Genomic DNA, 27,679 nt, shown 5'->3' on the forward strand with positions numbered 1-27,679 from the left:
ATGATACAAAATTTAAAAAAAGAGGCAAACGTTTCGCCTCTGACAACCCCTAACCCTACTGATTGTTCTAACCTTTCCATTTCATAGCTGAGCTTAAACTATGGAAATCAAACTGGGTTCATGAGCGGCTATTTTTGCCACGGATAGCATTTTATAGAACTGGTACATGTACATGTAATTGCTGGGCATTTGGACATGTAAGTAGATTTAATTTCTTATCATATTTCTGACTTATTTTTATGCATTTAACCTCTGATTTGAAAAACTAGAATGCGACCCGCCATATACTAACGCGGTTCTGTCAGAAGAACTACTGTCAAGGTCGCTACTTCAAAGATTGAAATTTTTTGTGATAAAGATCTATTTCTTTCATAATATTCTTTTTGTTGATACCAAAAAATAAATGATAAACATGCGTTTTACATAATTTGCAACTCATTTGTAAAAAGAGACACGGAGTACCCCATATGACTGTCCATGTAGGTTTCCCCTTCATCATATAATTATCCATTGAATCAGCTTCGAATTAGCAACCACGAGTCTAATCACAAGCTACAGACTTGTAATTATCCAAGCATACAATCACAACATATATGATTTTCATAACGAGTTAATTATATTTGGTCATGCAATGCTAAGGAACAACTGTAAGATAACTAAATGAAAATAAATTTATCAACTAGATGCATTATATGTAGTTAATTATTGTAATTTCATTTCGGTAAGTCACAACCATGCACCCATTTAAAAGGGGGTGGGAGTCCGAAAAACTCGATCCGGGCCCCCTCCCAATCCTTAACACCCTCGGACGCCCGGCGAACAAAATTAATATCCCTCGCGCCCTATAGAACGGTCCCTGGATCCGCGCATGAGTTACAACTCTTAATTCATCGGTTTAATAAAATGTTATTCTGCATGTATTTAAACTTAAGCAGACAGATCACTCTAGCTATCTGTATTTTATTCAAAGTTGCATTGAATAAGAACTCTCCAATGGACTGTGTACAGACAGAAGTGATTATCTCCCTTAGAACAGTTTGAAGCTATCTAAGTTGCGTTATAGGGAATGTCGAAAGGATTAATTACGGTACGTACGGAAATAAAACTGTTAACGATTTATTTAGAAGTCACAGTTTGCTATGGTTTTCAATTTTCTCTGCCTTGAATATTACATCGCCAAACAAAGTATAATAAAACTCCCCACATACAGACAAACCCGCCTAACCCGGCTACCGTCTATTCCATACCATTGCCCAATCCGACTCTAATCTTAGTTTCTATAGTATTATAGGATTCTAAACACTATACTTATCTATTTATCCGTCCATTGGTAAACTTTGACCAAATATCAATATAAAACCATCACAAAACACGTCCTAAAGCAGGTTGATTACAATTTGACCACTCTATTTTCCTCTTACTTATCAAACATCTACATGAACCCGTTCGACAAAATGTGAACGAGATCGGAATCCCCGTATAATATAAATACATCTACAAAGTTTAAAGGACTCTGTACAATTACATGTTATGAAGTCAAAGGAAACAAATATTTATTCAAGTTATGATCCTAATAATTAGATCAATGCTGTATCAGAGGAATCCAGTTCGTCAAATACAATTATTCATAGATAAATAGCCTCGTGGGTCTTACTGTTGACTAAATAAGTTTTCAGAAAGACTTCCATTTTAAGCACGACATAATAATAAAACAGAACAACTCTGGAGTTGGTTTAGCTGATAATAAGCTGTACAAACACTTATTGTGGCGCGATACACAATGGATAAACACACCCAATCTATAGCCACCTAGGTCCGCGCTACAATGAAAAATTGTTGATTGTTGAATCATGCAGACATGTTAACCGTAAATTAGACCCAAATAATCAGACATTAATTGGACTCTTTTCACGTGGAAGTCTCTTTCTGATTTGATGAGCTGTATTTTGCGTGAGGATTTTCTTTTTCACGTTAATCCCATCTGAAGACGACTTGTCGCCCAAACCCCAAACTCTACACTGACACCATGACGACACCCTGAACGTGTATATAGGCCTTAACGGTTAAAAATCAAATGTAGACCCTGGTGTATTGCCTTCTATTTCTTTTTATGACTATACAACATTTAGTTAAATTCTTTGTTTGAGAGAGAGAGAGAGAGAGAGAGAGAGAGAGAGAGAGAGAGAACAAAATTTTTGGTAGCTTTCTATTTATAAGTAGAGGTATATATGTAATGACAATGAATTAAGTTGGCCGATATTGGTATTAACATTAGAAGTAAATATGTGCCGCGTTTAATCATTGTCCAACTTATTGTGACGACTCTATAACAAAGCTACCCGGCCCCGCCCCCTACATTCTCCCCACACAAATACCCATAGAACAAAACCGAGTGAGAAGGTCGATTTCACGGCGGCGAGAATTAAATCCACGAGTAGTTATAGCCTGCCTCACTTTTAATTTTCATAAAAATTCATTAGCTGTATAAACACGGCAGGCTTTTAATGCGCGGTCAGGGATTAAGGTTTTGTGGAGAAGTGGAGGACATAGCTGGCTGTGAGACGAGTGCTCTTCTGAAGGACCCTTCTACAGGATTACCCCCCTTGTTGGAGTTCGGCGAGATTTCTCGGGGGGACATTAATTATACACACCTGGGGAACACTACCTATTGCGCCGGGCCGCGGATCGATGCGGACACGGGAACGTGTGCGAAATCGGATCGCGGGGATTTTGTGGGATTGATCCAATAGTGGGAGTCCCGGATACGGACAGACAGATAGACAGACAGGATAAGTACGCCGCGTGTGGTGGGGGTGAACCTACAGTGTGATAACCCGGGGGAACTGTCCGGTGGTGCTTATACTACACCTTATGTTGAATCCCAGAGTAATTGTTTACTTGGAATTTAAATTGATAGAGGTAAAACACTAACTTCTATCTTCTTCGTCTTTGCTTAATCTATAAAATGTTCTGTCCTAAAACAGGGATTCTTCCTAAATCTTTAATCAGGTCATATAACTGTACCCACACAGAGAGGCGGTAGGTTGGTGTGGTCCGTGTGTTTGTCTGTCAGTGTATCTATAAAATGGCTCATGAACTTGATTTTACTCCATCCTTAAAGTATGAAGGATAATCATCCTATCTTCTGAACTGATTTTATTTTTGAAGATTGTCGGTAAGAAAACCATTGCCAAGACTCTATCTTATGCATACATAATACAGCATTGTTTAGAGTTGTTTGAATACAAAGTTTCCTTAATTTCAAATTCAAGCAACAAAATGGTAGCGATTTTTTGGCTCGATTTCCCCCCTCGGTGTTATTTCAGTTCTCGAAACCATTGATTTTCAATACAGACATAACTAGTTTGTATGTACATTGTTGTTTGTAGAAATGTCTGCATTCCAACTACATTATTTGCCCATGATTTGATCGATAAAAAACTAAGTTTTTATTTTATTGTAACACATAATAAACTGAAAATAAAAACCCAGGACGAAATTAATACATAAAAAACAAAAAAGTGCGAAGGAGAAGGAGGGGGGGGGGGGCTTCAGAATTATGACACACGCGCCAGCTGATAATCTAGGCTTGACTTTTATCTTTAATTATGTTTAAAGTGTGTTTTGGTCTGCGAAATATTTCGGTAGTATGTACTTGAGATAGGATATATTGATTTGCGGCTGTCAAAAAGGATCATAAGATATTATTTAAGACTGCAAAAAAATATTGCTTGGCAGTCAGGGTTAATATCAAATAATATAAAATAGATAAGTTAGTTATGAGAGAGAGAGAGAGAGAGAGAGAGAGAGAGAGAGAGAGAGAGAGAGAGAGAGAGACGGTCGAACAAACATCATTTCAAAGAGAGAGAGAGAGAGAGAGAGAGAGGGTAATACAAGAAAGAGTGAGAGATAGAAGAAAAACAGAAATAAAACAGGGATTGACTCGGCACGGGGTAACTGATTTGCATAAGAATGCACGACCAGCGCAGCTTTGCCGCGGATTAAAATTCAATTACAACGATTTTTATTTCACTTGCAATCTTTCCTATTGATCGGTGCTTCGTTGATCCCTAGTCGCTTTTCTGAACTGAATTCATTCTTCGTCTCTCATTCCTCATGCCGTGGTGCTAGGCGTCATTGTGATGTCCTGACAATGGTAAGCTATTCTACCTTTGATTAGAGGAGTTAGGTGTCTGTAGAGCGTGCTAAGTAATGGAGGAGGGTGTAATTAAAAATTGATGTATAGAGACTCTCTCTGGTTTTTAAAGACATTGTCAATAAATAAATAAATTTTTATTTATGGTTCAGTAGGCAAAATATCCAAGTTTATTAAAGAGTATAGAATACGTACCTCGCATAGCAGCTATGCCATTGTACTTGACTTTTATAGAACATTTTTTATAGAAAGATATATATGGACGTGTATCATAAAGTAAACTATTTAAAAATGATACCTCAAAGAGGGGGGTGGGATGGGGTAGAAAACATGTATGCCCTAGTAAGAGTAACAGTCGAGATATATCTCTTTAAAATAAGATAAAATTATCGTTTTATATCTTTATATTTTATCTTTATAGAGAGGTTGGTTATTAGACAGTTTTTCCTGTGAGTCCGTGTAGATATTGACCTGTGTTATATCTACGTCTCTCTGACCATATGTTTATTCCGGATTATTCTAATCCCTCTCTGATCGTTTGACCGTCTTAATCCTGTCCGTAAGCTCTCGACCCCACGAGGACTTCATGCTTTGTCTATTACTGTATTAACGTCCCTGTCTGTCTGCTCACCCGTCCGTCCGTCTGTCCGTCCGTCTGTCCATCCTTCCTTTCCTCCATCGGTCTGTCTGTCCATCCTTCCTTTCCTCCATCGGTCCGTCTATCCATTTTTCCTTTCCTCCATCGGTCTGTCCGTCCATCCTTCCTTTCCTCCATCGGTCTGTTTATCTCAGCGTTAAGTCGATTTATTCCACTCATAAACGGGTAACGGAACACCATAATAAAAATCTTTATCCCAAAGATAACTGCATTTTCAAATTATTCTTTATTAAAACACAATACAAACGAATTTATAAATCATTTTTTTGATTGACAATTATGACAATTTCACGTATTTTGATGACAATTTAGGCCTGCTGACAATTAGAGATACACAGTTTAATTTTAAATCTACTGGTTACGGAGTCCTTGAAAGACCTCACAAGAACCCAACCACCCATCTTTAGTTCCTTGCAATAACTACATGCTTGTACATTGTAATTGGTCGCAGTGATAGCTGCATGAAAGCTCGAACTTTTATTGTCAACCGACTTTGTTGTTTTGGATTTTTGCAAACCTCTTTTTGTACTGACATATTTTCTTTATTTCTGTCCTCTGTTTTTCAGGTCGGTCCGTCTCCAAGGTAACACCGAGGTCTCCCCCGAGTCGTCGCGTGACGCGCGGACCAGTCCCGACTATCTGTTCCTAACGACCGGGTCGTGTGAGCCTATAATCTTAGACTACGACCGCCTTGTGACCAATGTAGAGGACCAGATAATGACTGACCAAGACTCCGTGGGATCGCAGTACGATCCCGTCTACCTCCTGTACAAGAGTAACCCTGGCCTGTTTGAGAACGACTTCACAAACCCGAGGAACGTGTACTCGCTGATCAGCAAACGGCGCGTCAAGTCGTACGATGACGTGTCCAATGTTTCCAAGTCCGCGGATTCTGTGCCATCAGACTACCCACGTATCACGCGTACAACGAGCATGCGTGATTTACGGCGGGCGGCAGGTCTACGCACGGCGTCCAGGAAGGAGCGCCACTACAGTAGTCAGGACCTGAGATCTTTGACCCTTAAAGAGCGAAAAGACCCCAGCATCACAGCGCTATTTATAAACGCCCCCTACCTTAATCTAAAGGACCTTGAACAACTACCGGAAGTTGAAGCTCAAAGAGTGGCGCGAACTATATTACCCACAATTTCTTCGAAGAAACGGACAAAAAGCAAAGCTCCACCATTCAAGTTAACAGATGAAAATAAAGGTTTCCCTTTGCCTGTGATCAAGTCCGTGTCTGGAGAAACCCTTCCCTATCTCACTCGCGGGGAGGAGCGTAGTGACGTCATCAAGAAAAGGAATTTACATCTGGAGAGTAATTCGGAAGAAAGTAATCTCGAAAAATGGTTTTCGGAAATGCCCGATGACGTCATAGAACAAGCCGATAAAATGGCAAGAGAGGAAAAAACAAGTCAAAGTGAGAGTGACTCTTCGCAACAGAAATTACCCAGAAATCCCTCAAAGGAGAAGATTCATTTACCAATACTGAGACCGTTAAACCCGATACCCAACCAATATCTAGAACTTAGAGAAAATGTGAAGCGACCCATAAAGCGTGACGTCATCATCGACAGGGAACATTACAAACTGAAGCAGCGTTCCATGCTGCGGCTGAAGATGCTTGGTGACGAGAACGCGCGCACTGAGCGTCACAGGACGCATTCAGACGCGGAAATCCCTCTGTATCAATATGACGCCGAGAAGTTCTATCACCAGGAGCAGAAAACTACGCTGAAGGATCTCATGAACGCCAAGAGGCAAGACGGCGACGGAGTCAAAACTGTAAACATCGACCAGTTCGCAGTGGAAGCGTACGATATTCATCCGAGCGAGAAGTTCAACTTTGCCAAGCAAACTGTTGAGAACAATGGAGCCAGGTCAGGTCTGTTCCGGGCGAGGACATCAGTAGACTTGACCCCGATCCGACTCAGAAACTCGCTTCGTTCCAGCGAGTCAAAGGTCAGTCCGGGTCACATCGAGCATTCCTGGCAGAAAGCCAAGTCTGTGGAGCAGCCGCTGGACAGAGCCCTGTCGGTGATCAAGATAGAGAAGAAGGCGACAGACGAGAGCAGGAGTGAGACGGCTGACCCAGACAACAGACAGGTGACCTCCCCAGGTAACTTACTCAGGTTCCTTTGCTTTTGTTAGAGGCCCATGTATATAAGTGGGTCTATTTGATCCTTACGGCATACGTAATTAAGGTTATTCTTCATAGGCAGACTAGTACTTCTTTTGTTCCATATAGGCGTAAGCCATAATGCGTCAGTCATATGACGTAAACGGTAAATTGGCGAATAAAATAATTATAAACTGGCGTAAAAAAAATAGAGCAATATTTTGTGGATCAAAATGTTTATGTAACCATGGTAACAGATTATCAAATCAAAATTCAATATTCATTAAAGGCACCGTGAAATACAGGTTTTTTAAAGGGTTCCTCCACGAAAATTAAGCATTCTGCAGTCTTTGTCTATACATTAACTTCGAATACTAGTAGTATATGAGCAAACTTAATTATACCTATATATATAACAACGTGTCAACCGGCGCAATCGGCGTACGCCAGTTTGATAAATTGTGAAATCCTTCTTAAGAATCGAGAGGTTCATTATTTCTCACCACACGAAGAAAAGGATACTGTATTAGACAATGTTGTATCAGAGTTCTGTAACAATGAACCCACTAGCTCCTTCTCTTCACGCTGAAACGTAGTTACTAAGATGTTATGGCCCAAGTTTGTTGTATAGTTACAAACGTGTTCACCAAAACTCCACTGCCGAGGAAAGCGCGAGTCCCAGGGTAGGACTTCATTTGTCAAACCGGCGTCGGACCCGGCCTGTTCCTTCATTTGGCCGGGGAAGGTTTGCCGGCGTACGCCGATGTCGCTGGTCTGGAACGACCGTCGTGAATTTCGCTGGATGGCGGAATCTCACGGTTTGGTGATTTAATGAGATGAAAAATGAAGATATTTATTTACTTAATAAATTAGCAAACTCGTTAATTGAATGGATTGATTTTAAAAAAATGGAATTTTGCGCAGACACCCCAGAAACAATCTGTATTTCCTGGTATTTGTTGTGAATTGCGTTGCTTTATATTTTAACAGTTCTTAATTTTTATATTAATATAAATATTTATATTAATAGGAATTCTAGCAAAGCCGGTAAAGAAAGGTGTCTTTGGATTTGTTACATCTGTTACCATGGTTACACAAAAACAGCTGTCTATAATTATATATTATTCATTATTTTATTTCTGTATCATTCCAGGCTCACATTCCTCGGTTACAAACCAGAATGGTCGAAACGCTCCTCCGCCGACAAGAGATTCGAACCTGGATATGAGTAAATCCGAGGCCAAGCGAGAAGTTCTGAAGTTCAAGCGCCTGGAAGTGTTTGGGGACACCAGTACCAAGAAGCTAAATCCGATAAAAAACACGGAGAAACCGTTGGTCAAACTGGATTTACGCTGCTCTTCGACCGAATGGCAGAAAGCTCCGGATGTTAGTCCCCAACCACCACTACCCTTGATCCAACGAGATTTGAAAAAAGAACTTCCGGCCATGACTTTCCAATTCTCAACTGGCGAGGTCATTATTTCTAGAAATGCTGCAAACGCCTTAAGCCCACCACGTGACCACCAGCGTCATAGCTTCTATCCAAAACGAGGCCCAATTAAGTCAAACAACACGACCGAGCAATCTCCCCAGCGTTCTGATTCGACAAACGTGGAAACGACCGGCAAACAAGACACACCGGAAGTTGATGACACTTCGACGGATTTCACCATGACGCCTGACTATCGTAACATGTCGGAGTTTAACCTGTCTGGGAGAGGAAGGGCTCGAGGTCGTTTGTGGGATTTTGATGGCGATAATCCTCATCAAGAAAGTCTGTTAGGCTCCAGGAAAAATACAATTGAAGAAATTCCCGAGGAGACAATGGACCAATTGACGCCAGATCCCCCTGTACAGGAAACACCAACACAACCTGAACAGACGACAAATGTAGACGCCCCATCGGCTGAGTCACCACCTGAACACAGCCCAAACACCACGCCCTCAGACCAGATTCCATCTCCATCCAAACTATTGGAGCCATCGGCGGAGAAGATTGAAGTAGTCACGGCGCCACAGAACCAGTTAAATGAGAAACCGTCAGAGGGGAACCGATCAACAGAGAAACCGTCAGAGGGGAGCCAGTCAACACAGAAACCGACAGACGGGAACCAGTCAACAGAGAAGTCGACAGACGGGAATCAGTCAACACAGAAACCGACAGAGGATTCAAATAAAGATAACACTCAGCAGACACAAGAACAGGAGGGAGAAACGGTACCAGCTTCAACAAACAAACCAAACGACAAGAACACAACAGAGGAAAATCAGAAAACGGAGAGAGAAGCAGACGAAACGGTAAAAGAAGAGGCCTTTTCTAAGGCGGAAGTAACCAAGCGAGACGCAGCCACTTCCGCCACCTCTTTGATTGAGGCGAACGCAAAGCGTCTTAATGCGTCAAGCAAAAACACGGACCACTCTACTGACTCTATTGCAGAAGTGTTTGGAACATAGAGCTGACGTTGAGAGTAAACGTGGACACATGAATACGTAAAGACTCTAGAAAAAGAAACAAGATAATATTTTTGTTTAGGCGTTGTCTTTCGATATTATATATATATGTTCTCATTTTTTATTTATATTACGGATTTTCTATTTTATTTAATCAATGTTGATTCTGGTTTATATGTCAGTATCCGATGCAGTATTTTGTGGATGCTCAACGGCTGTGATATCAGTGTATATAGTCACGTGTACGGTTGTCATGGTAACAGTATTGTTATACATATTTATTTTTCTACGGATTTTAAATGGTGCCGATGTTGTTGAATAAATGATATTATCTGTTGTTTATAGTAATGCATGTTATTTACATGAGGCATTGCACATTATTCTCCCCGTAGATAATTCTGCATCCAAGTTCCCATTACTTCTTTTATAGTCTGTCCCAAGTTATTGCTTCCATCACTTTTAAATGAGTTTTAATAAAAATGCACATACCTGTGAAAGAAGTACAGGTGAAATCGATAAAAGGGAATATATCCAAGATATTTTCATTAAACAATTATCATTTTCCACTCATAAAGGTTCACAGGAAAGAAAACATGCAAATTTCTTACGGAGATTTATAATGGGAAATGTTTCCATCTTTTCTCCATTCGGAAGTACTCGCAATTTTTCAACGTTACCATCCGGGCTTATTTATGGCTGATGCAATGCAAAATCCCCGTAAGCTTTTTATTTTTGGTTGTGTATTGAAGCGGTAGAGGGGACGTTTCAAAACAGATATTTTTCGTATTGGAAATTTTTCATATTAGTGGATGAACGTAGTTTGAGCACAAAGGTATTTATGATTATCGAAATATCAAGCAAAAAGTGATGGAAGCAAAAACTCGGGACAGAGTATAGCTTATATCGCCATTTTTTTTCCAAATTGCTGAATATATGATGACGCCATAAAATTAAAATTGGATTAACAGTGTAAGAGCGGGAGACAACTCTAATCAGCTTTTAAAAGCAAAATTAATTTATGGTGCATTATCTGTCTCTATACTAAATACAATTTTATAACCTTGGTAGTAATTAAGATTCATACAACTTTACCGTACACTCCGAATTCGCCCTCTAACAGTCTTTAGATATGCTACTGCATGTAATTCAGTTTTGTTCAAATAAAGAGTCACGCCCGTTTTTCAAAGTAGAATAATCTAGAATTATCAAACATTTTGAATTGGATTGATAGGCTGAAACATGTGTGAACGCATCCTCGGGTGATGAAGATTTCATAATCCCTTGGGTATGGTTGGTTGTCGCTGCAAAACTGTAGCTCTTCTTGAAATTTGGGTTCACGGAAGTTTGAGACAAGTAAGATATAGCAGCTGCTAGCTGCAGCTATACTAAATACTAAGAGATAACCCATTACACTTTAAAAAATATCATTTTGTATCCCAACAATTGAACGTTTTAGAAAAATAATGATAGTCCGTCAATTCGTAGCCAAAGTCGCACATGGCATTCGTACATGTATACAAACCTGAATATAGTTAGAAATTGCCCATTGTGAAATTGTATTATAACAATATCAAATATAATCTAACTGAAAAAATCAATAAATTTGAGACTATGTTTTACAACCAAATCTTATGGACATCTTATTCCCCCGTCTTCTTTTCTTGTTAAAAAAAACCTGAAACCACCAAAAGGGCTTAATGTTCAATAAAAGAATATGTGGAGAAAAAAATTTGAATTTGATTCAAAAATTTAGATCAACTCTACTTACTTGTATTAGAATTATGGCTAGGCTCAGGTGAGCGAACTAAAGTTGTGGCGCATATAAGTTGGCTTACTTAGTCAATAAGAAACAAGAGTAAAGCTGTCATTGTGACAGCAAACGGGGGTTTCTTTTATATTTATTGTTTATGTGAACTATATCCAAAATCCATGTCAACCCTAAATTGATAAACACTACCTATAACGAGAAATTGGGTACTCTATATGCAATACTTGGCAAACTAGAATTAAGTTCAACAACTGGTATTTTTTCATAAATCATCAGAAATCCAAATCCTAGTATAGTGCACACCTCTGATATATGCTATAGAACAGCTTCCTATCTTGAAAACTGTAGGAGGAGTTATCCGTACAATAGGGGTATACCCTTTATGCAATATTGTGCCAAAAAATGACTAAGTTCAACAGCTAGTATTTTTTTCATAAATTATCAGAAATCAAAACCCTAGCAATATCTACATCTCTGATATATGTACAATTGATCTGCAAAAGAACAACTTCCTATCTTGAAAACTGTAGAAGGAGTTATCTGTAAAATAAGGGTACCCTTTTGGCAGCTGCCGACCCACTCGCCCGCCATTTTCCCCATTTCAATAACCGGTGTTTTCTTTTTCAAAATCAAGTTGAAAAAACCCCTTAACATACAAAAAGAAAAAAAAACCGCTTGTATAAAGCATATAGTTTATTGCAAAAATTCAACAGTATACATACTAGTCTACAGTATGTACTTCAGAGTACCCCATACTGATATATATATATACACGTGTACTTATCTACTGAATGTGTAAAACCTTCTCAATGGGATAGGACCAGAGCTGGTCACAGAAATAAAACATCTATTGTTGAAGTCTTGTAGACATGGCATGATGATAGCTGTTTGTTTGTCAGAATTGTGTCGGTTATATTATATTTAGATTAAAAATAAAAACATATTAAAGACATAATAACTGTACTAATTCAATGGCCCGATAAAACACAAACTTGAGCACTAATATTTTCCATACGACAAGACTTACTCTCTAGTGTCTGAGTGTACTCAAAGTGGTGAGACTCACATCTCCTCCATGACTAAATAAAACTCATCATAAAGAGGCACATCAAGTTGTAATGAAATCATTTATACACTCTTTAACATGACACAGCTATGTGTTTGTTGACTGTAAAATACTTCAAGCCTTTCTGATTGTTAGGCAAACTGCTTATCATTAATCTCCACCGAGATTCGTCACTTATCAGTAACATACATGACATAAAATAGAGTTAACTGTAAACCAAATTTTCTTCATGGCGACTAGTTTTCATGACCTTAGGTGTAGATTACAGATCATGACTGGTTTGTGGATAGAAATATCTGTGACGCAGACTCTCACAAACCTTGCAAAAAAAATTTTTCACATAAATAAAAATTGGTTAACAATATATAGGCATATTTAACAACCGGCTTTAAAGACTCACTCTGAGAAAAAGCATCTCTGCTGATACTGTGGAATCATTTAATTTCGTGGGGGTCAATTTTCGTGGATTGTAGGATTATTGCTTATTTATGGGGATGTAATTTCGTGGATGAACCAGTTTTCAATTTCAAGAAGAAAACTAACACTTTAAAAATTTGTTTTCGTTGAGGATGTAAAATTCGCGGGGAAAGGCTTCCCACGAATACCACAAAAATTGAGCCACCTCGAAATCTAATGATTCCTCAGTATATAATAGTATTTACACAGCATGTGTTATTATCTTATATAGATACTGTTTAATAGTAAGGGTTCATACATAAAAATCAAAACAAATAATTATGAGATTCAATAACAATTAGAGACATAAATAACAGAGATTGGCAACTCCGCCATTAGCGTGTTTTGTGTTATTTATGTCTCTGATTCACAGTGATGGCACAGTGATCATCAGTAATACTGGTTATATGCATGATGACTTCTGACTTTGATAGAGAACAAGGAATATCTGGGATACACAGGTACACTTGTGATGAGATCATTATACTTTGTTATTCAACTGAAACTGTTCTTCAGCGATTGTACGCATTGTTTATACAACATCAGTCCCTCCCTGAACCCCCCCCCCCCCCAATGTTCTTGAATTCTTTGTATAATTTGTCTTCTTCTTTCTCATCTTCTTCTTCCCTTTACAAGCCCCCTCCCCTCCTCCCATCCTCTTGAATTCTTTGTTTTTTTCTTCTTCCCTTCATGAGCCCCTTCCCTCCTCCCATCCTCTTGAATTCTTTGTCTTTTTCTTCTTCCTTTCACGAGCCCCTTCTCTCCTCCCATCCTCTTGAATTCTTTATTTTGTCTTCTTCTTTTTCCCTTTGCTAGGACCATCACCATTATTTGTATTATCTGTAGAGTAGCAACAGAAATCTATGTACTTATCTCTGGTTGATCAGTAAAACTAATACCTGGACTGCGTTTTACAAAAGAACTTATGACAAAGTCATCAATATTTTCAGTCTTTTGGAATTAGGTCTATAATGAAAAAAATTATATCAAACCATTTATTTACAACTATTTCGATAACATAATTATATTTAAATACAGATAGTACAATAAAACATTGATCAGTTTGTTATTAATGAATATTCATTTTTTTGGTCGGAAGTCGCAAGTTCTTTTGTAAAATGCAGCCCTGATCACTAATTGTTTAATTAATCTATTTATAAGACACAAATAAGTTAGACTTTTTTTTTGTTTTTACATATCTCTCATCTATTGGACTAAGTAAATCTCTAAATGTATCTCTGATCGTCCAGTCAACCTATTTCTGATCTCTCATTGGTTAGTCTATTTACTGATCTTCCATTGGTTAGTCTATTTACTGATCTTCCATTGGTTAGTTTATTTACTGATCTCTCATTGGTTAATCTATTTACTGATCTCTCATTGGTTAGTCTATTTACTGATCTCTCATTGGTTAGTCTATCTACTGATCTCTCATTGGTTAGTCTATCTACTGATCTCTCACTGATTAGTTTATTTACCGATCTCATCATCACCCCGTTTCCCTGTGAAGTGTTTTTTGAGAGGCTGCCAGCAGCTGAAGTAAGTATCGTCCACTTTATTCTCATTGGCCCATTTTGTCACCGCCATGCTGAGTGAGGACTCAAACATGAAAGCCTGAAAAACGTAGACAGAACTAGTAAACAATGTCAAATATGAAGACACATGAGCCTATATACTAAAAATAGAACAATAAAAACCTGACGTTAAAGATCTTGAATAAATTTTCTTTCAAAGCTCAAATTATGAACTTTGCAAAAATTAAGTTACTTTGTGAATTCTTAAATTCTAAATGTTTTGCTTAAACTAATGATTTTAGATGGTCCGTACATTAAATATTGCTAGTGTAGCATTTCGTTCAACAGCACATGTTCATTGATTATAAATATTTTAAAGGGACATGGTCACGATTTTGGTAAAATTTTATTTTTATGTTTTTATTATTTATAATGCTTTAGAAATGCATTTCTAATGATCAGATTAAATCTGAGAGTCATTCGTAGAGTTATAAGCAAGATACAGGGCTCACAATTCTTGGTCATGTAAACAAGGCTCGTGCCCTGTTTTTGTTTACATAGGTTCCATATACCGGTAACAATCTTTTTCCAGCTTATTTGTCTATCTTTTTATTTATTTTAAGCATAGATAAACAGTTCCTAACTTTTAACACATTCATTTTAGGTTTAAAACTGAAATTTTTACTTCAATGTTCAAAATGTAAACAAACGCTTTGTTTACATAGCGAATAATTTCAAGCTTATAACTTAACAAATGAGACTCAATTTTCGGTTGCCTATTAGAAATGCCTTTCTGAAGCATCGTAAATATTAAAATCGGAAAAATAATTTTTGACCAAAATCGTGACCATGCCCCTTTAAAATGTATGAACCATATATCTTGTAAGAGGGTAAAAATAGTAATTATCCATGTGTTATCAATACAGTACATTATTCTAGTCTAGGAATATTTTAGCATCTAGCCAAGCATTTCTATTTCCCTACTTTGTTAGATGCCTCATGTGAAAATAACGTTCCTAGGTCATACCAAATGTAGAAATCTCTTAATATTTTAAGAATTGATTAAGATGCTTTATTTGTCATGAGCATGATCCCATGCCTGAATTATTTTCACTACCTGTTTATTTGTATAAAATTACCTCCATTTCCATTTACAAATGCTGTCAGTCAAAATTAGAGAGGTTTAGCAAACCAACGTGTATGTGTACGTGTACGTGTAGAACGGAAAATATGTGCATTACGTCATCGGTTTGTGTAATGACGAATTTCTACACGTATGTACCCGAATGAACATACGTGTAAATTGCAAAGTACCCGTAAGGTCGAACTTGTAGCCTCTGTTTCCCTGTTGTCTATTAATTTGAAAAAATATGTTAACTTTTCTTAAGCCTGAATATTCAATGCGAATACTGATATCTACCAACATAAATTTTCATTAGCGTTTAATATGTTATTGGAGTTTTATTTCACGCATCTCTTCCTCCAAAACATGCAATGGCTCCGTTATCTTATTAATTTGTGAAAAATAAAAATTTGCATATATAATAAATGATGTTTAATAAAATTAACACATGCAGAATTCCTACTTTTCGTTTATAACCAACATCCTCAGCTTAGTAGGAGAGGATATCCATAATTATATTAAAACATTTAAACGTACAAGTACACGTTACAACTGCTAAACAAGAAAAGTAATTGAGCTGGTATGGGTAGTTCTAACTTGTAACCTACACGTACAAGTACACGTAGGTCTGCTAAACCTCTCTATTATGTGATGTAAATAAAATTTCAAAGTTCGAGTCGATATGATATAAGTTTGGAATTCTAGACCATCTTTAACCTGCAATCAATTACTTATTATTGCAGAAAAAAGATAAATCCATGTTCAAACACAATCCCGATCTACCAATAACAATGGGTCAGGAATGTGAACCAGTTAACAATGGGTCAGTTATGTGAACCAGTAAACAATGGGTTAGTTATGTGAACCAGTAAACAATAGGTCAGTTATGTGAACCAGTTAACAATGGGTCAGTTATGTGAACCAGTAAACAATGGGTTAGTTATGTGAACCAGTAAACAATGGGTTAGTTATGTGAACCAGTTAACAATATGTTAGTTATTCGAACCAGTTAACAATGGGTCAGTTATGTGAACCAGTAAACAATGGGTCAGTTATGTGAACCAGTAAACAACAGGTTAGTTATGTGAACCAGTTAACAATATGTTAGTTATTCGAACCAGTTTACAATGGGTCAATAATGTGATATGTAAATAATAGGGATCAGTTTATCCGTAATAAGAACCAGTTAACAAGGTGTAATTCTTTAGTTCTAGTTAAAACTATGTCAGTTATGATGGTAAGTTTACTGTGTGTCAGTAATTTTAATGATGTTTTCAAAACAGAACCAGGGAAAGAATCTTTCATAATGTGATGGTATTCCCCATACAAAATCAATACTGATTAATATTAGGCAATCAGTGAGCACTGTTTATCAATATTTGGTTTTATTTAGACACTAGGATGTTTACCATGGTTCCCTCGGCCACCCTTTGAGGCTTCAGGTCACAGTTGGATGCCTTCTCGAAACAGTCTGCGTCTGGTCCGTGCGGGGTCATCATGCTGTGAAGAGTAGCGCCCCCTGGACGGAATCCCTCCTCCTGTAAAAACACAAAACTCATAATATATATAGCTTATCATTGTCAGCCCTTAATATTTAAGTTTGTCAGCAGTAAATATTAAAGATGGTAAGAATCATTTTAAGGATGAAGAGATAACCAACCTTGGCTTCGTACGACCCATGTATCAGACCCATGAACTCACTCATACAGTTTCCTGAAGAACAAAGAAAAAAACAATACACTGTTAAATCATAAATCATTTTCCCCCCTGTGCAATAAAGACTGAAAATTCATCTATCTATGCACTGTGGAATCATCATAATGATTGTTCATGGGGGACCAATGTTCATGGCTTCCGTGGGTAACCCTGGCCCACGAATTTACATCCCCACAAACCTATACACAATCATTTGTTTAATATTTATCAAAATTATCATGATTACACAACCAATGAAAATACGTCCCCATGAACCAAGACAATTTTGGTTACCTACAAACATTGATCCCCACGAATTAAAATGGTACCACAGAATTGTAAACTCTAGGGGTGTATTATAAATTTTATCATACAGTAAGTCCCTTTTCACCAATCTTCAATTGTTATAATACATCCCTTTCCATTAATCATCATATGATACATATTATACATAATATTGGATGCTACATTATGATAAAAAATACCACGTAATAAACTATATATAATTATTGACGTGGACCTAACAATGAGGTCTATAACTCAGGGGATTCTATGTCACTATCCCTACAAACCTGTAGTGTAAACAAACTTTGGGCTGGGTGGTAGTAGGGGAAGTTTTACTGTCAGTGGTAGTAGAGGAGTCTTAGTGTGGTAGTATGGGGGTCTTATTGTGGTAGTAGAGGAGTCTTAGTGTGGTAGTAGGGGGGGTCTTATTGTGGTAGTAGAGGAGTCTTAGTGTGGTAGTATGGGGGTCTTATTGTGGTAGTAGAGGAGTCTTAGTGTGGTAGTATTGGGGTCTTATTGTGGTAGTAGGGGAGTCTTAGTGTGGTAGTAGGGGGGGGTCTTATTGTGGTAGTAGGGGGGGTCTTAGTGTGGTAGTAGGGGGGGGGGGGTCTTAGTGTGGTAGTATGGGGGTCTTATTGTGGTAGTAGAGGAGTCTTAGTGTGGTAGTAGAGGGGTCTTAGTGTGGTAGTATGGGGGGGGGGGGTTATACTGTGGTATTAGTGGGGTCTTATTGTGTAGTAGTGGGGTCTTAGTGTGGTAGTAGGGGGTCTTACTTTAGTAGTATGGCAGTTATACTGTGTTAGTCTGGGGGTTATACTGTGGTAGTAGGGGGTCTTATTGTGGTAGTAGGGGGTCTTAGTATTGTAGTAGGTCTTACTGTGGTAGTAGGGGGGTCTGAATGTCTTGTCTGCCACACCCCACCGCGGAGGAAATATAACAAAGTCAGCGATGGCCACACCCGGCTTGGTTGATTGACAGGTTAGTACTGTGAAGATTGAGGGGTCCTACAAAGAGAATAGTAATGTATGATGAATCAAATGTCTCCTCTATCATTTATATTTACATACTTAACAATTTGTTGACATTGCTGTAGATTCCTTCTTTCACAGGAGTACCTAATTCCGCAATTCAACTGCTTGCATCAAATTGTGAGATTATAAAAAGGCAAACGCCTGATAATTTCATGAAGTTTATATCTTTACAACTAATAAGCAATATTTTCAAATCTGTGAGATATGCTTCTCACTATTTTATACACTGTCAGATATTAATTCCTCGCATTTAATTAGGAATCTAAAGTATACAGCCAGGGAATTTATTCTATGAATCATGATAATACTATAAATATGATGTACTGAACATTATACGTCTGAAATAAAACACTTATAAGATAACTTAACTGCCCTTTGTTCAATAGAGTAAGTCTAAGTAAATATGAAGTAGACTGATGTCTGCATAGATTTGTGTATCAAGTTTGTGTGTTGGGACTCACCATGTGATCCACAGAGACCGTGTTGACCGTCACGAAGTGACTCAGGTTGTACTTGTACGGTGAGTAGTTCCCATGCCAGGCCACCACATCAAACGGAGAGTGGGTCTGTAACAACAAAACATGCCTCCAGATTTAGCAGCTCTTAATCAATTTTAATAGATTCAAAGGTAAATAAATATTTATGAAATCCTCCATCTCTTTTGAAGGAATTTTTTTAAAAATTTGAACATGTATAATAAAAGAGAAAACATGTTTTTTACAACTATTTGACCTGTTTGGCAAAGAAAAAGTATCTGATAAAATTATAAATATTCACCTGACGGAGTGTAGCTGGTACTTGTACTAATTCCTACCTGTGTAGCTAGGATCAGGTGTACAATATTTACCTGTGTAGCTAGAATCAGGTGAACTATGTTTATCTGTGTAGCTGAGAACATGTCCTATACTGACCTGTGCATTTATTTACCTGTGTGCTGTATTAACCTGAGTGTGTGTTGTATTTACCTGTGTACTGTATTTACCCGTGTACTGTATTTACCTGTGTACTGTATTTACCTGTGTGGTGAGAACAGGTGTCCTGGCACTTAGACCATATTTACCAGGTTCTGCATATACCTAATATGTACCGGTACTACATTTACCCATGTACTGTATTTACCTGTGTACTGTATTTACCTGTGTACTGTATTTACCTGTGTACTGTATTTACCTGTGTACTGTATTTACCTGTGACTAACAGTGTACTGTATTTACCTGTGTACTGTATTTACCTGTCAGTGTGTACTGTATTTACCTGTGTACTGTATTTACCTGTGTACTGTATTTACCTGTGTACTGTATTTACCTGTGTACTGTATTTACCTTTGTACTGTATTTACCTTTGTACTGTATTTACCTGTCAGTGTGTACTGCATTTACCTGTGTACTGTATATACATCTGGTTCAAGTACTATATGGTACTATATTTACTTGTGCGCTGTATTTACCTTAGTTAGTGTGTACTGTATTTACCTGTGAACTGTATATACATCTGTACTGTATTTACCTGTGTGCTGTATTCGCCTGTGTACTGTATATATCTGTACTGTTTTTCCAGTGTGTTGTACTTACATGTGTACTACATTTACCTGTGTTCTGTATTTACCTGTGTACTATATTAACCTGTGTTCTGTATTTACCTGTATACATTATTTATCTATGTACTATACTTACCTGTGTATTTTATTTACCTGTGTACTATATTTACCTGTGTGGCTGAGAACAGGTGTCCTTGGTACTTGCTGATGACAGTGAACTGTTTGACCTCTCTGTCCTCGAACCAAGCGACAGGGGTCAGGAAGTCTCGGGGGTTGGCCAGGCCATTAGCTCCTACAGAAAACTGACACATGACAGTACAGTGACATACAAAGGGAAGCCTTCAATGAGTGGTCACTGTGATTAGGGTATATTTGATCTGTTGTACAGTGCTAGCTTGCTACTGATGAAGGGCAACTAGTTAGAGGTCACATGTTAGATTGATTATTTTCCCCCTTAACCAACATGCAACATGTGTATTCAAACATGTTTTCTTACCTATTCAATATAATTAACAGAACTGTAAACTATCTGTAATGAGTTCTACTACTTACCTATGGGGCCCAGACAGGGGAGAGTGAAATGTCCATCAAACACCTCCAGAACGTACCCCCTAGAGGGCCCCTCCACATCCACACTGAACCGCATGCCTTGCTGCCAAACACAAAAAAGGTTCTAAAGTCCTCTTTTGGGATAAATCATAAAATCAATGACATATCATTAGTTTACTGAAATGTCTACTTAAATCATAAAATCAATGACATATCATTAGCTTACTGAAATGTCTACTTAAATCATAAAATCAATGACATATCATTAGCTTACTGAAATGTCTACTTAAATCATAAAATCAATGACATATCATTAGTTAACTGAAATGTCTTCTTAGTCTAATATGTTGCGTTTAACTTAATACTTAGTATGTTTATCTCGCTTCTGAATTTGAATTTCAATTTTTTTTATGCCATGAATATTATTATTAATATAGTAAATTTACTGATTTCAGAAGAAATAGACTAAAACCATGATTCTGAAGTGTAAATTATAATTTTACTAATCATTCAAACAGCAAAATGTCCCCAAAATTTCTGGCCTCTCTTATAAGACAACATGACACAGAGCGCCCCTCCCTGGAGCCTGGCCATTCAGACCAGTGGACCTACTTGAATGACACAAATCTCGTTTGGGTCGACTTTCATTCTACCAAACTCTGTGGTGATGAGCAGGGGGCCTTGCTGTGGAACTGTCAACAAAGAATGGAAACAGGTAACACTTGAAATAACGATAACGATCAGCAAAACACCATTCTTCAGGACTTCCTTTAACTGAACTGAATTCTACTGAAAGCCTAGTTTAAATAACTCACCTATAAGAAAGTCTCCATCTGAGTTATACATGCATCTGTAAAACAAATCTCAGCATTAAGTTACTGGATAATACAGGCTTCATTACAATATTCTGTTTCAGAGAGAGAGAGAGAGAGATAGATAGAGAGAGAGAGAGATAGCACGTTTTCATACAGATGTAAAATATATTTCGTACTTAGAATAGTAGAAAAAAAATATTTAGAAAGGAGAGAAAGAGAGAGAGAATGAGAGTGAGAGAGCAAGAGAAGATACACCTGTCTTCTGCCATGGAGGTGTTACAGGTGTACACATAGATACACACACCATGCCGACCTTTGGGGTCCCCCGCCCCGCAGATTGTTGTCAATCCCTGCAAAAAACAAGAGGTGTTTGTAAAACACTTATGCCCCCCTCCCTTGGTAACATCTGCAAAGGGAATGAACAGAAACTACAAATAATTGAAATTTTTCTAAGTCCAACGCACATAACTCTATCAAAAAATGCTTGATCGTACCCAAAATTAAACTTGACCTATATATTATTATGATAAACCTGTATACCAAAATTCATTTCAATATGTGCATCCTATGCAAAGAAAATAAACAGAAACTGCAATCAATTGGAATTTTTCTAAGTCCAAAGGGCACAACTTTGTCGAAAATTTCTGGATCGCAACCAAAATCAAACTTGACCTAGATATTATAATGATAAACCTGTATACCAAATTTCATTTCAATATGTGCATACTCTTCAAAGAAAATGAACGGAAACTGCAAATAATTGGAATTTTTCTACATCCAAGGGGCACAATTGAAACAGAAGTCAACTTTCTTCCAAAATTTTCTGTGTTTATTGTTTTTTCCTGCTTTTTAGATATTGATTTGTAAAACTTAAAATGTGCAGACATTTGAAGACACAATTAAGAACATGATGCAAATCTCATCACTCTTTTTTACAAGTTGTCAAAAAATACCCGGCGGTAAAGCAATTTAAAACAGGTTATTCATATCGATGTTAGTTTCAGTGGGAAATGCAAACACATCAGGAAATCACTATATAAAAAGGGTTTACTTGTCAATGAATAATGAATAAAAAATACTGTAACATAAAGATACTGGATTTTTACAAACACTGATAGAATTCTGTCCAGGCCAAACAAATGTCATCAGTTTCTATTTTTTCAAAATTAAAGTTGACTGGCAAGGAATCATTTAATTTTAATTGCAAGAGTTATCTCTCTTTAATGGTAATGCTCATTGCAGTTGGATTAGAACTACTACACCATACCTAAGAACCTTGCCCCTGGTTCTCTGCTGTAAGTTATTTACCTGGTACATGTATCAACACTTACCTGTAGGTACATGTATCAACACTTACCTGTACAAAATCCTTCTTTCCTTTTGGCAGATCGAATGGATGCCACCTCATCTGGGAACAAAATCAACAAACGTACATGCAAATAATGTGAACATTCATTATAGAAATACATTTTAAACATCCGGTTTTCCAACTAATACATGTACATTGTTCTTTTCAATTTAAGTCCATTGAAACTAAATCTTACATAAAAGAAAATCAGTGGCCCGATAGTATAGGTCAAGTTTACAGTTTAGCGGTGTGAACAGATATCGGATACTTTAGATTCCTTATTAAATGTGAGGAATTAATATAAGCGTAATTCATAACAAGCACATCTTACGGATTTAAAAATATCATTATTATTTTTCAGGCAGATGTAAACTAAATGAAAATACATGTATAATGATAAAAATTTGGTGATAGTGATTTTATCCTGCCATTTGATGCAAAAAAAATTGAATCATGACACCAAGTTATTAGGTAAAATATTCATAAGGAATCTACAGTAGTTTAGATGTATCCACAAGATATCCAATAATATATAGATATCCACAAGATATCCAATAATATAGAGATATCCAATAATATATAGATATCCACAAGATATCCAATAATATAGAGATATCCAATAATATCGAGATATCCACAAGATATCCAATAATATAGAGATATCCACAAGATATCCAATATTATAGAGATATCCACAAGATATCCATTAATATAGAGCGAGTTTGATCACAAACTACGGTCGCCGTAGTTCAACTAAAATGAGATCGAACTCACTTTAGTCTGACTAAAATCAAACCGTGGTCCAACCAATGGAGAGACTCTGGTCTGTCTCTAGTCAGGTAGTTTAAAGATGGCAGCGGAAAGCGAAACCTCCAAATTTTGCTTATTTAAATGAGCACAACATGCAATGTGTTAAATTTTAGTGCACACACATATGATTTAATGTGTTTAAAAGGTATTTTCCTTCTTTTTTCATGAACAATAAAATTATGAGTACCAATTAACATCTTTCTCATTTTTTTAACCAGACATCGACCAATGTGCGTTCGAACACAGACATGCGCACCATAAGTTTTCCTTACTACTGGGTTGAACTCTAATTAATGATCGACTCGCCCATTAATACATCCATGAGCTATCCTGTATTTAAGCACATGTAATATAGAGAATTCAGGGAGATATCCACTAGATATCCAATAGTTTAGAGAATAATAAAGAGATATCCACTAGATATGGGCAGAATCTTAAGCACTTTCTCTTAGATTACACAGTAGTTTGTAGAGATTTCCAGGAGAAGTTATGTCGGATGTATGACAATCTAATTAAAATTAGATCCTTCACACTCCCGTATTTGATATCCCTCACAGTGACATATCAAATATGAGAGCGTGAAGGATCTAATTTTCAATAGATTGGATGTATGAAAGTGTAGATGCACTACTGACCTGGTTAGGATTTGGGGAAATATCATCCCAGTTGTGTGTAATCAGTCCTCGGTCGGTCTTCTTGAAGGGGTGATGCAGGACAGAGGGGCGGATCCTGTATAACCAGCTGTAAACAGACAAAACCAACTGAAAATAAAACCAGCTGTAAACAGACAAAACCAACTGGAAATAAAACCAGCTGTAAACAGACAAAACCAACTGGAAATAAAGCCAGCTGTAAACAGACAGAACCAAATGTAAACAGAAAAAGCCAACTTTGAACAGACAAAGCCAACTGAAAACAGACAAAACCAAGCTGTAAACAAGAGATGTTTGTGAAACACTTATGCCCCCCTCCCTTGGAAACATCCACAAAGAAAATAAACGTAAACTGCAAATAACTGCAATTTTTCCAAGTCCAAGGGGTATAACTTTGTCGAAAATTGCTCTATCATGCCCAATAACAAACTTGACCTAGATATTATCATGATAAACCTGTATACCAAATTTCATTACAATATGTTTATCCTCTGGGAAGAAAACGAGAAAACTGCAAATAACTGTAATTTTTCTACGTCCAAGGGCCATAACTCTGTCGAAAATTGTTTGATCGTACCCAATATCGATATTGACCTAGATATTATCATAATTAACCTGTATACCAAATTTCATTTCAATATGTTCATCCTCTGAGAAGAAAATAAACGGAAACTGTTGGTGGACTGACCGACCAACAGACAGCAGCAAAGCAATATGCCCTCCCTTCTTCGAAGGAGGGCATAACAAACAAAACAAACTGTAAATATTGGCTTTAGGTTCTGTTTAGTAAACAGACCCTGCTGATGTGTTTTATCTGGTTTTGATTTATATACGGTTAGTTTGTACAACCTGAATTAAAAAATCATTTTATCTTAAGGAAGTCAAATATTAAAATGAGCTTTTCAGACCGAAGTCAGCTGCAAGAATAAAAATTAATTTTGCACCATTACGGAGATCCTGTGGAATTGTAGCCCTCTCCAGTAAACATCAAATATAAAAAATTGGAGAGGGCTACATTATTGCAGCTAAGATTATTATATCTTAATTTTAAAACATTCAAACAAATCATTCGAGTTTACAATTATTTTTGTTGAACTGTAGTTCTTCAATAGATTTGTCTGATTGCTTACCTTCGTTTGTTGGTTTCTCTGGGGGCTGTGAAGGCACTACCAGACAACTGCTCTGCGTATAATCCATAGGCGCACTTCTGGGGATTATTCTGTAAGCAGTTCAATCATTCGTCATGTGCACTTTGTAAGAGTTAACTAATATTATCGAGTAAGTGAAGAAAACCCATACAATTTATAAAAGTTGACCATTGAAAAGGTAGGCTCTCTGAAGTCATAGAATACGACAATAATTCTCACCTGTCTGAAGTAAGAGAATACAACAAAAAGACTCACCTGTCCGACAGGTAAGGCCCCTGGACACCTGGGATCTTCTGTGGAGAACTCGTTCCCAAACCCGCTCAGGTAGGTCAACTAAAAAGACAGTTTATGGTTTAATGATGCAGGAAATTGTATGATGGTTTAATTTTGATTAAAAATGAACAACAAACTCCATTAACATGTAAAACTCTTGAATGTTTGAACAATTCTATGTTTAAAATGCATGCGCACTTTTTCCATGATGTCCTCTACTTGAACCATTCAAATTGACTCTTCATACAGTATTTTTATTGAGCAAATAGTTGTGCTACAGATTTTGACAAAGACTGTTCAATGTAGAGTTTTTACCCCTTTTAAAAGTGATTGTAACATTAGAGTTAATTTCACTTTAAGCATTTAACTTTTTATAGCCAGCGCAGTATGCTGGCAAGAGGCAAGTTCTACCATCAAGGCATGTACAAAGAAAAAATTTGGACCAGATGCACATTAATCTTCAACACAGTTTTTTGGCCCAAGTTATTCTGACCATTAACAGTTCTGTTTAAATTGGACCAGTAGTTCCCTGTATAATGCATATGGCCGACCACTGTAACATCACTTGATTGTATTTCTTTAAGAGTGTACCGAGGTTAAAGGTTAGATCAGTCGGATGTGGTATAGATCCGTGAATATTGAGTCAGCAGTAAATTAAGTTATACATATTATACTCTGTCCCAAGATTTTTTGGATTCACATTTGGCTTAATTGCTTGATATTTATAAATACCTCAGGATTTAAACCATGTTCATTCAAAAGTATGAAAAATTTCCAAGATTTCTCGGTCAAAACGCCCCTGTTAGCTTATCAGGTTTCAATACAATGCTAAAAAATGTAATGTCTACTGAGATTTTGTATTGCAGCAAGCCCGGATGATAACGTTGAAATATTGCGCGATGTATTCCGAGTGTATTCCGAATGGAGAAAAGATGTAAACATTCCCCATTATAAATCTCCGTAAGGAATCTTTTTTCGTCCCTGTGAATTTTTCCGAGTGAAAGATGATAATGTGTCAATGAAATTATCTTGGAAAATATCCCTTTCAACTATTTTAATTGTACTTCTTTCACAGGTAAGTGTATTTTTATTAAAAATCGTCCAAATGTGCTGCATAAATATCTTGGGACAGACTATAGTTACCCTTATTAGTCATGAATTATTTTTATCTAGCTGGTTCTTGCGAGAGCTTGAAATGGAAACATATTTACAGGGATTTGCTGATCCAACTGAAACAGAGTACTCATGTTGGTACAAAAAACTGATGCCAAAATATTTGACAGGATAAATGTGCAGCTGGTTCAAATTTTCTCTTCGCACACACCTTGTTGGTACAGCTGAGCGCTTCGAGCCCTTGCTTTGCGCTGGTGATTGAGCAACATGTAGCTGCACTCACTATCACACTGACAAATCAATACATTTGGTAAACCTTTCTTAATTTAACAAATTACAGATTATACAAAGATACCGATGTGTATTTGATAGTATAATGCACCCAGCCCAACGCTCGCATCCAGAGACATATAAATATAACAGTTAGTTTACATGTCCCTGGTCCCACTGTAAAACTTATTTTTGGTAAAGTAAAATACCCTGTCTAATTAATAAAAAACCCTCACATTGAAGAAGATGACACACCTCTCAGACAGAGCCAATAAAATACTAGGAACTGACACACCTCTAAAAACTGTTCAGTTTTTTTAAGACATCATGAAACAAAAAATATTTTGTGGTAATCAGCGTAGTCAAAATTTGAAAAACACTCCAGAATATGCAAGTATTTATCATTTTATACGATAAAACGTCAAAAACAAGAGACTGACGTGGTCACTGTTTACAAGTGTGTCAAGGTCGTTATCAATTTCTTATAATATAATAGAAATAAAAAGGATCACGAAAAACCATGCATGATTTGAGATGAAAAATATGTTTTGAAAGTAACTGTATCCTCAATGACAAGTGACATTCTTCGCATTTTGTAATGAAGAGAGAAAAATTTAACCATAAATTCGTCTGTGTACCTTTTCCATGTCGAAATCAATCAGTGTCGCTAAAGCGCTTGAATTTTGCAAACGTTTGATTGAGCAGGATCATAAATTAATTTTTACAAATATCATTTTAAAAAATATAAGACAAGATGTTTTGCTTCGAATAGCATTCTTTGAATAGCAAAAGATAAAAAAATAGAATTGTTCAAATGATCAGTTTATGACTTCGGTACTCA

The 27,679-nt window shown here is 37.0% G+C and overlaps 2 protein-coding genes across 4 annotated transcripts; one reads left to right on the plus strand and one right to left on the minus strand.

The window, feature by feature from the left end:
- The first annotated feature begins 73 nt into the window (after nucleotides 1-73).
- Nucleotides 74-9,721, plus strand: LOC105338972 (triadin). Of its 3 annotated transcripts, none has more exons than XM_020071707.3 (3): nucleotides 74-197; nucleotides 5,381-6,933; nucleotides 8,087-9,721. In XM_020071707.3, coding segments are annotated over exons 1-3 (2,856 nt in total). In that variant the 5' UTR covers nucleotides 74-195; the 3' UTR covers nucleotides 9,388-9,721. The 3 variants fall into 3 exon arrangements, with proteins under 3 accessions (XP_019927266.3, XP_011442627.3, XP_011442628.3); XM_011444325.4 differs by lacking the exon at nucleotides 74-197 and adding an exon at nucleotides 2,388-2,919; XM_011444326.4 differs by lacking the exon at nucleotides 74-197 and adding an exon at nucleotides 4,019-4,156.
- Nucleotides 9,722-12,667: 2,946 nt separating this feature from the next.
- Nucleotides 12,668-27,550, minus strand: LOC105338971 (homogentisate 1,2-dioxygenase). Its single transcript, XM_066072270.1, has 16 exons — nucleotides 27,477-27,550; nucleotides 25,438-25,515; nucleotides 25,165-25,253; nucleotides 24,017-24,122; nucleotides 22,581-22,631; nucleotides 21,479-21,573; nucleotides 21,224-21,258; nucleotides 21,021-21,100; nucleotides 20,412-20,511; nucleotides 20,030-20,151; nucleotides 18,784-18,888; nucleotides 18,169-18,295; nucleotides 16,972-17,024; nucleotides 16,721-16,849; nucleotides 14,153-14,288; nucleotides 12,668-13,514 (listed from the first exon to the last, which is right to left on the minus strand). Exons 1-16 carry the CDS (start codon nucleotides 27,483-27,485, stop codon nucleotides 13,459-13,461), a joined length of 1,371 nt encoding a protein of 456 aa, XP_065928342.1. The 5' UTR covers nucleotides 27,486-27,550; the 3' UTR covers nucleotides 12,668-13,458.
- Between the last annotated feature and the right edge of the window lie 129 nt (nucleotides 27,551-27,679).

This window comes from Magallana gigas, chromosome 9 (assembly GCF_963853765.1).
Source record: "Magallana gigas chromosome 9, xbMagGiga1.1, whole genome shotgun sequence".
NCBI classification, from domain to species: domain Eukaryota; kingdom Metazoa; phylum Mollusca; class Bivalvia; order Ostreida; family Ostreidae; genus Magallana; species Magallana gigas.

Coding starts and splice junctions, on each gene's coding strand:
- LOC105338972 (XM_020071707.3), top strand. Junction 6,934..8,086: donor CAGACAGGTGACCTCCCCAG/GTAACTTACTCA, acceptor GTATCATTCCAG/GCTCACATTCCTCGGTTACA.
- LOC105338971 (XM_066072270.1), bottom strand. Junction 22,632..24,016: donor TTTCCCCAAATCCTAACCAG/GTCAGTAGTGCA, acceptor TTTTGTTCCCAG/ATGAGGTGGCATCCATTCGA. Junction 18,889..20,029: donor ACCTGTTCTCAGCCACACAG/GTAAATATAGTA, acceptor TTGTTGTTACAG/ACCCACTCTCCGTTTGATGT.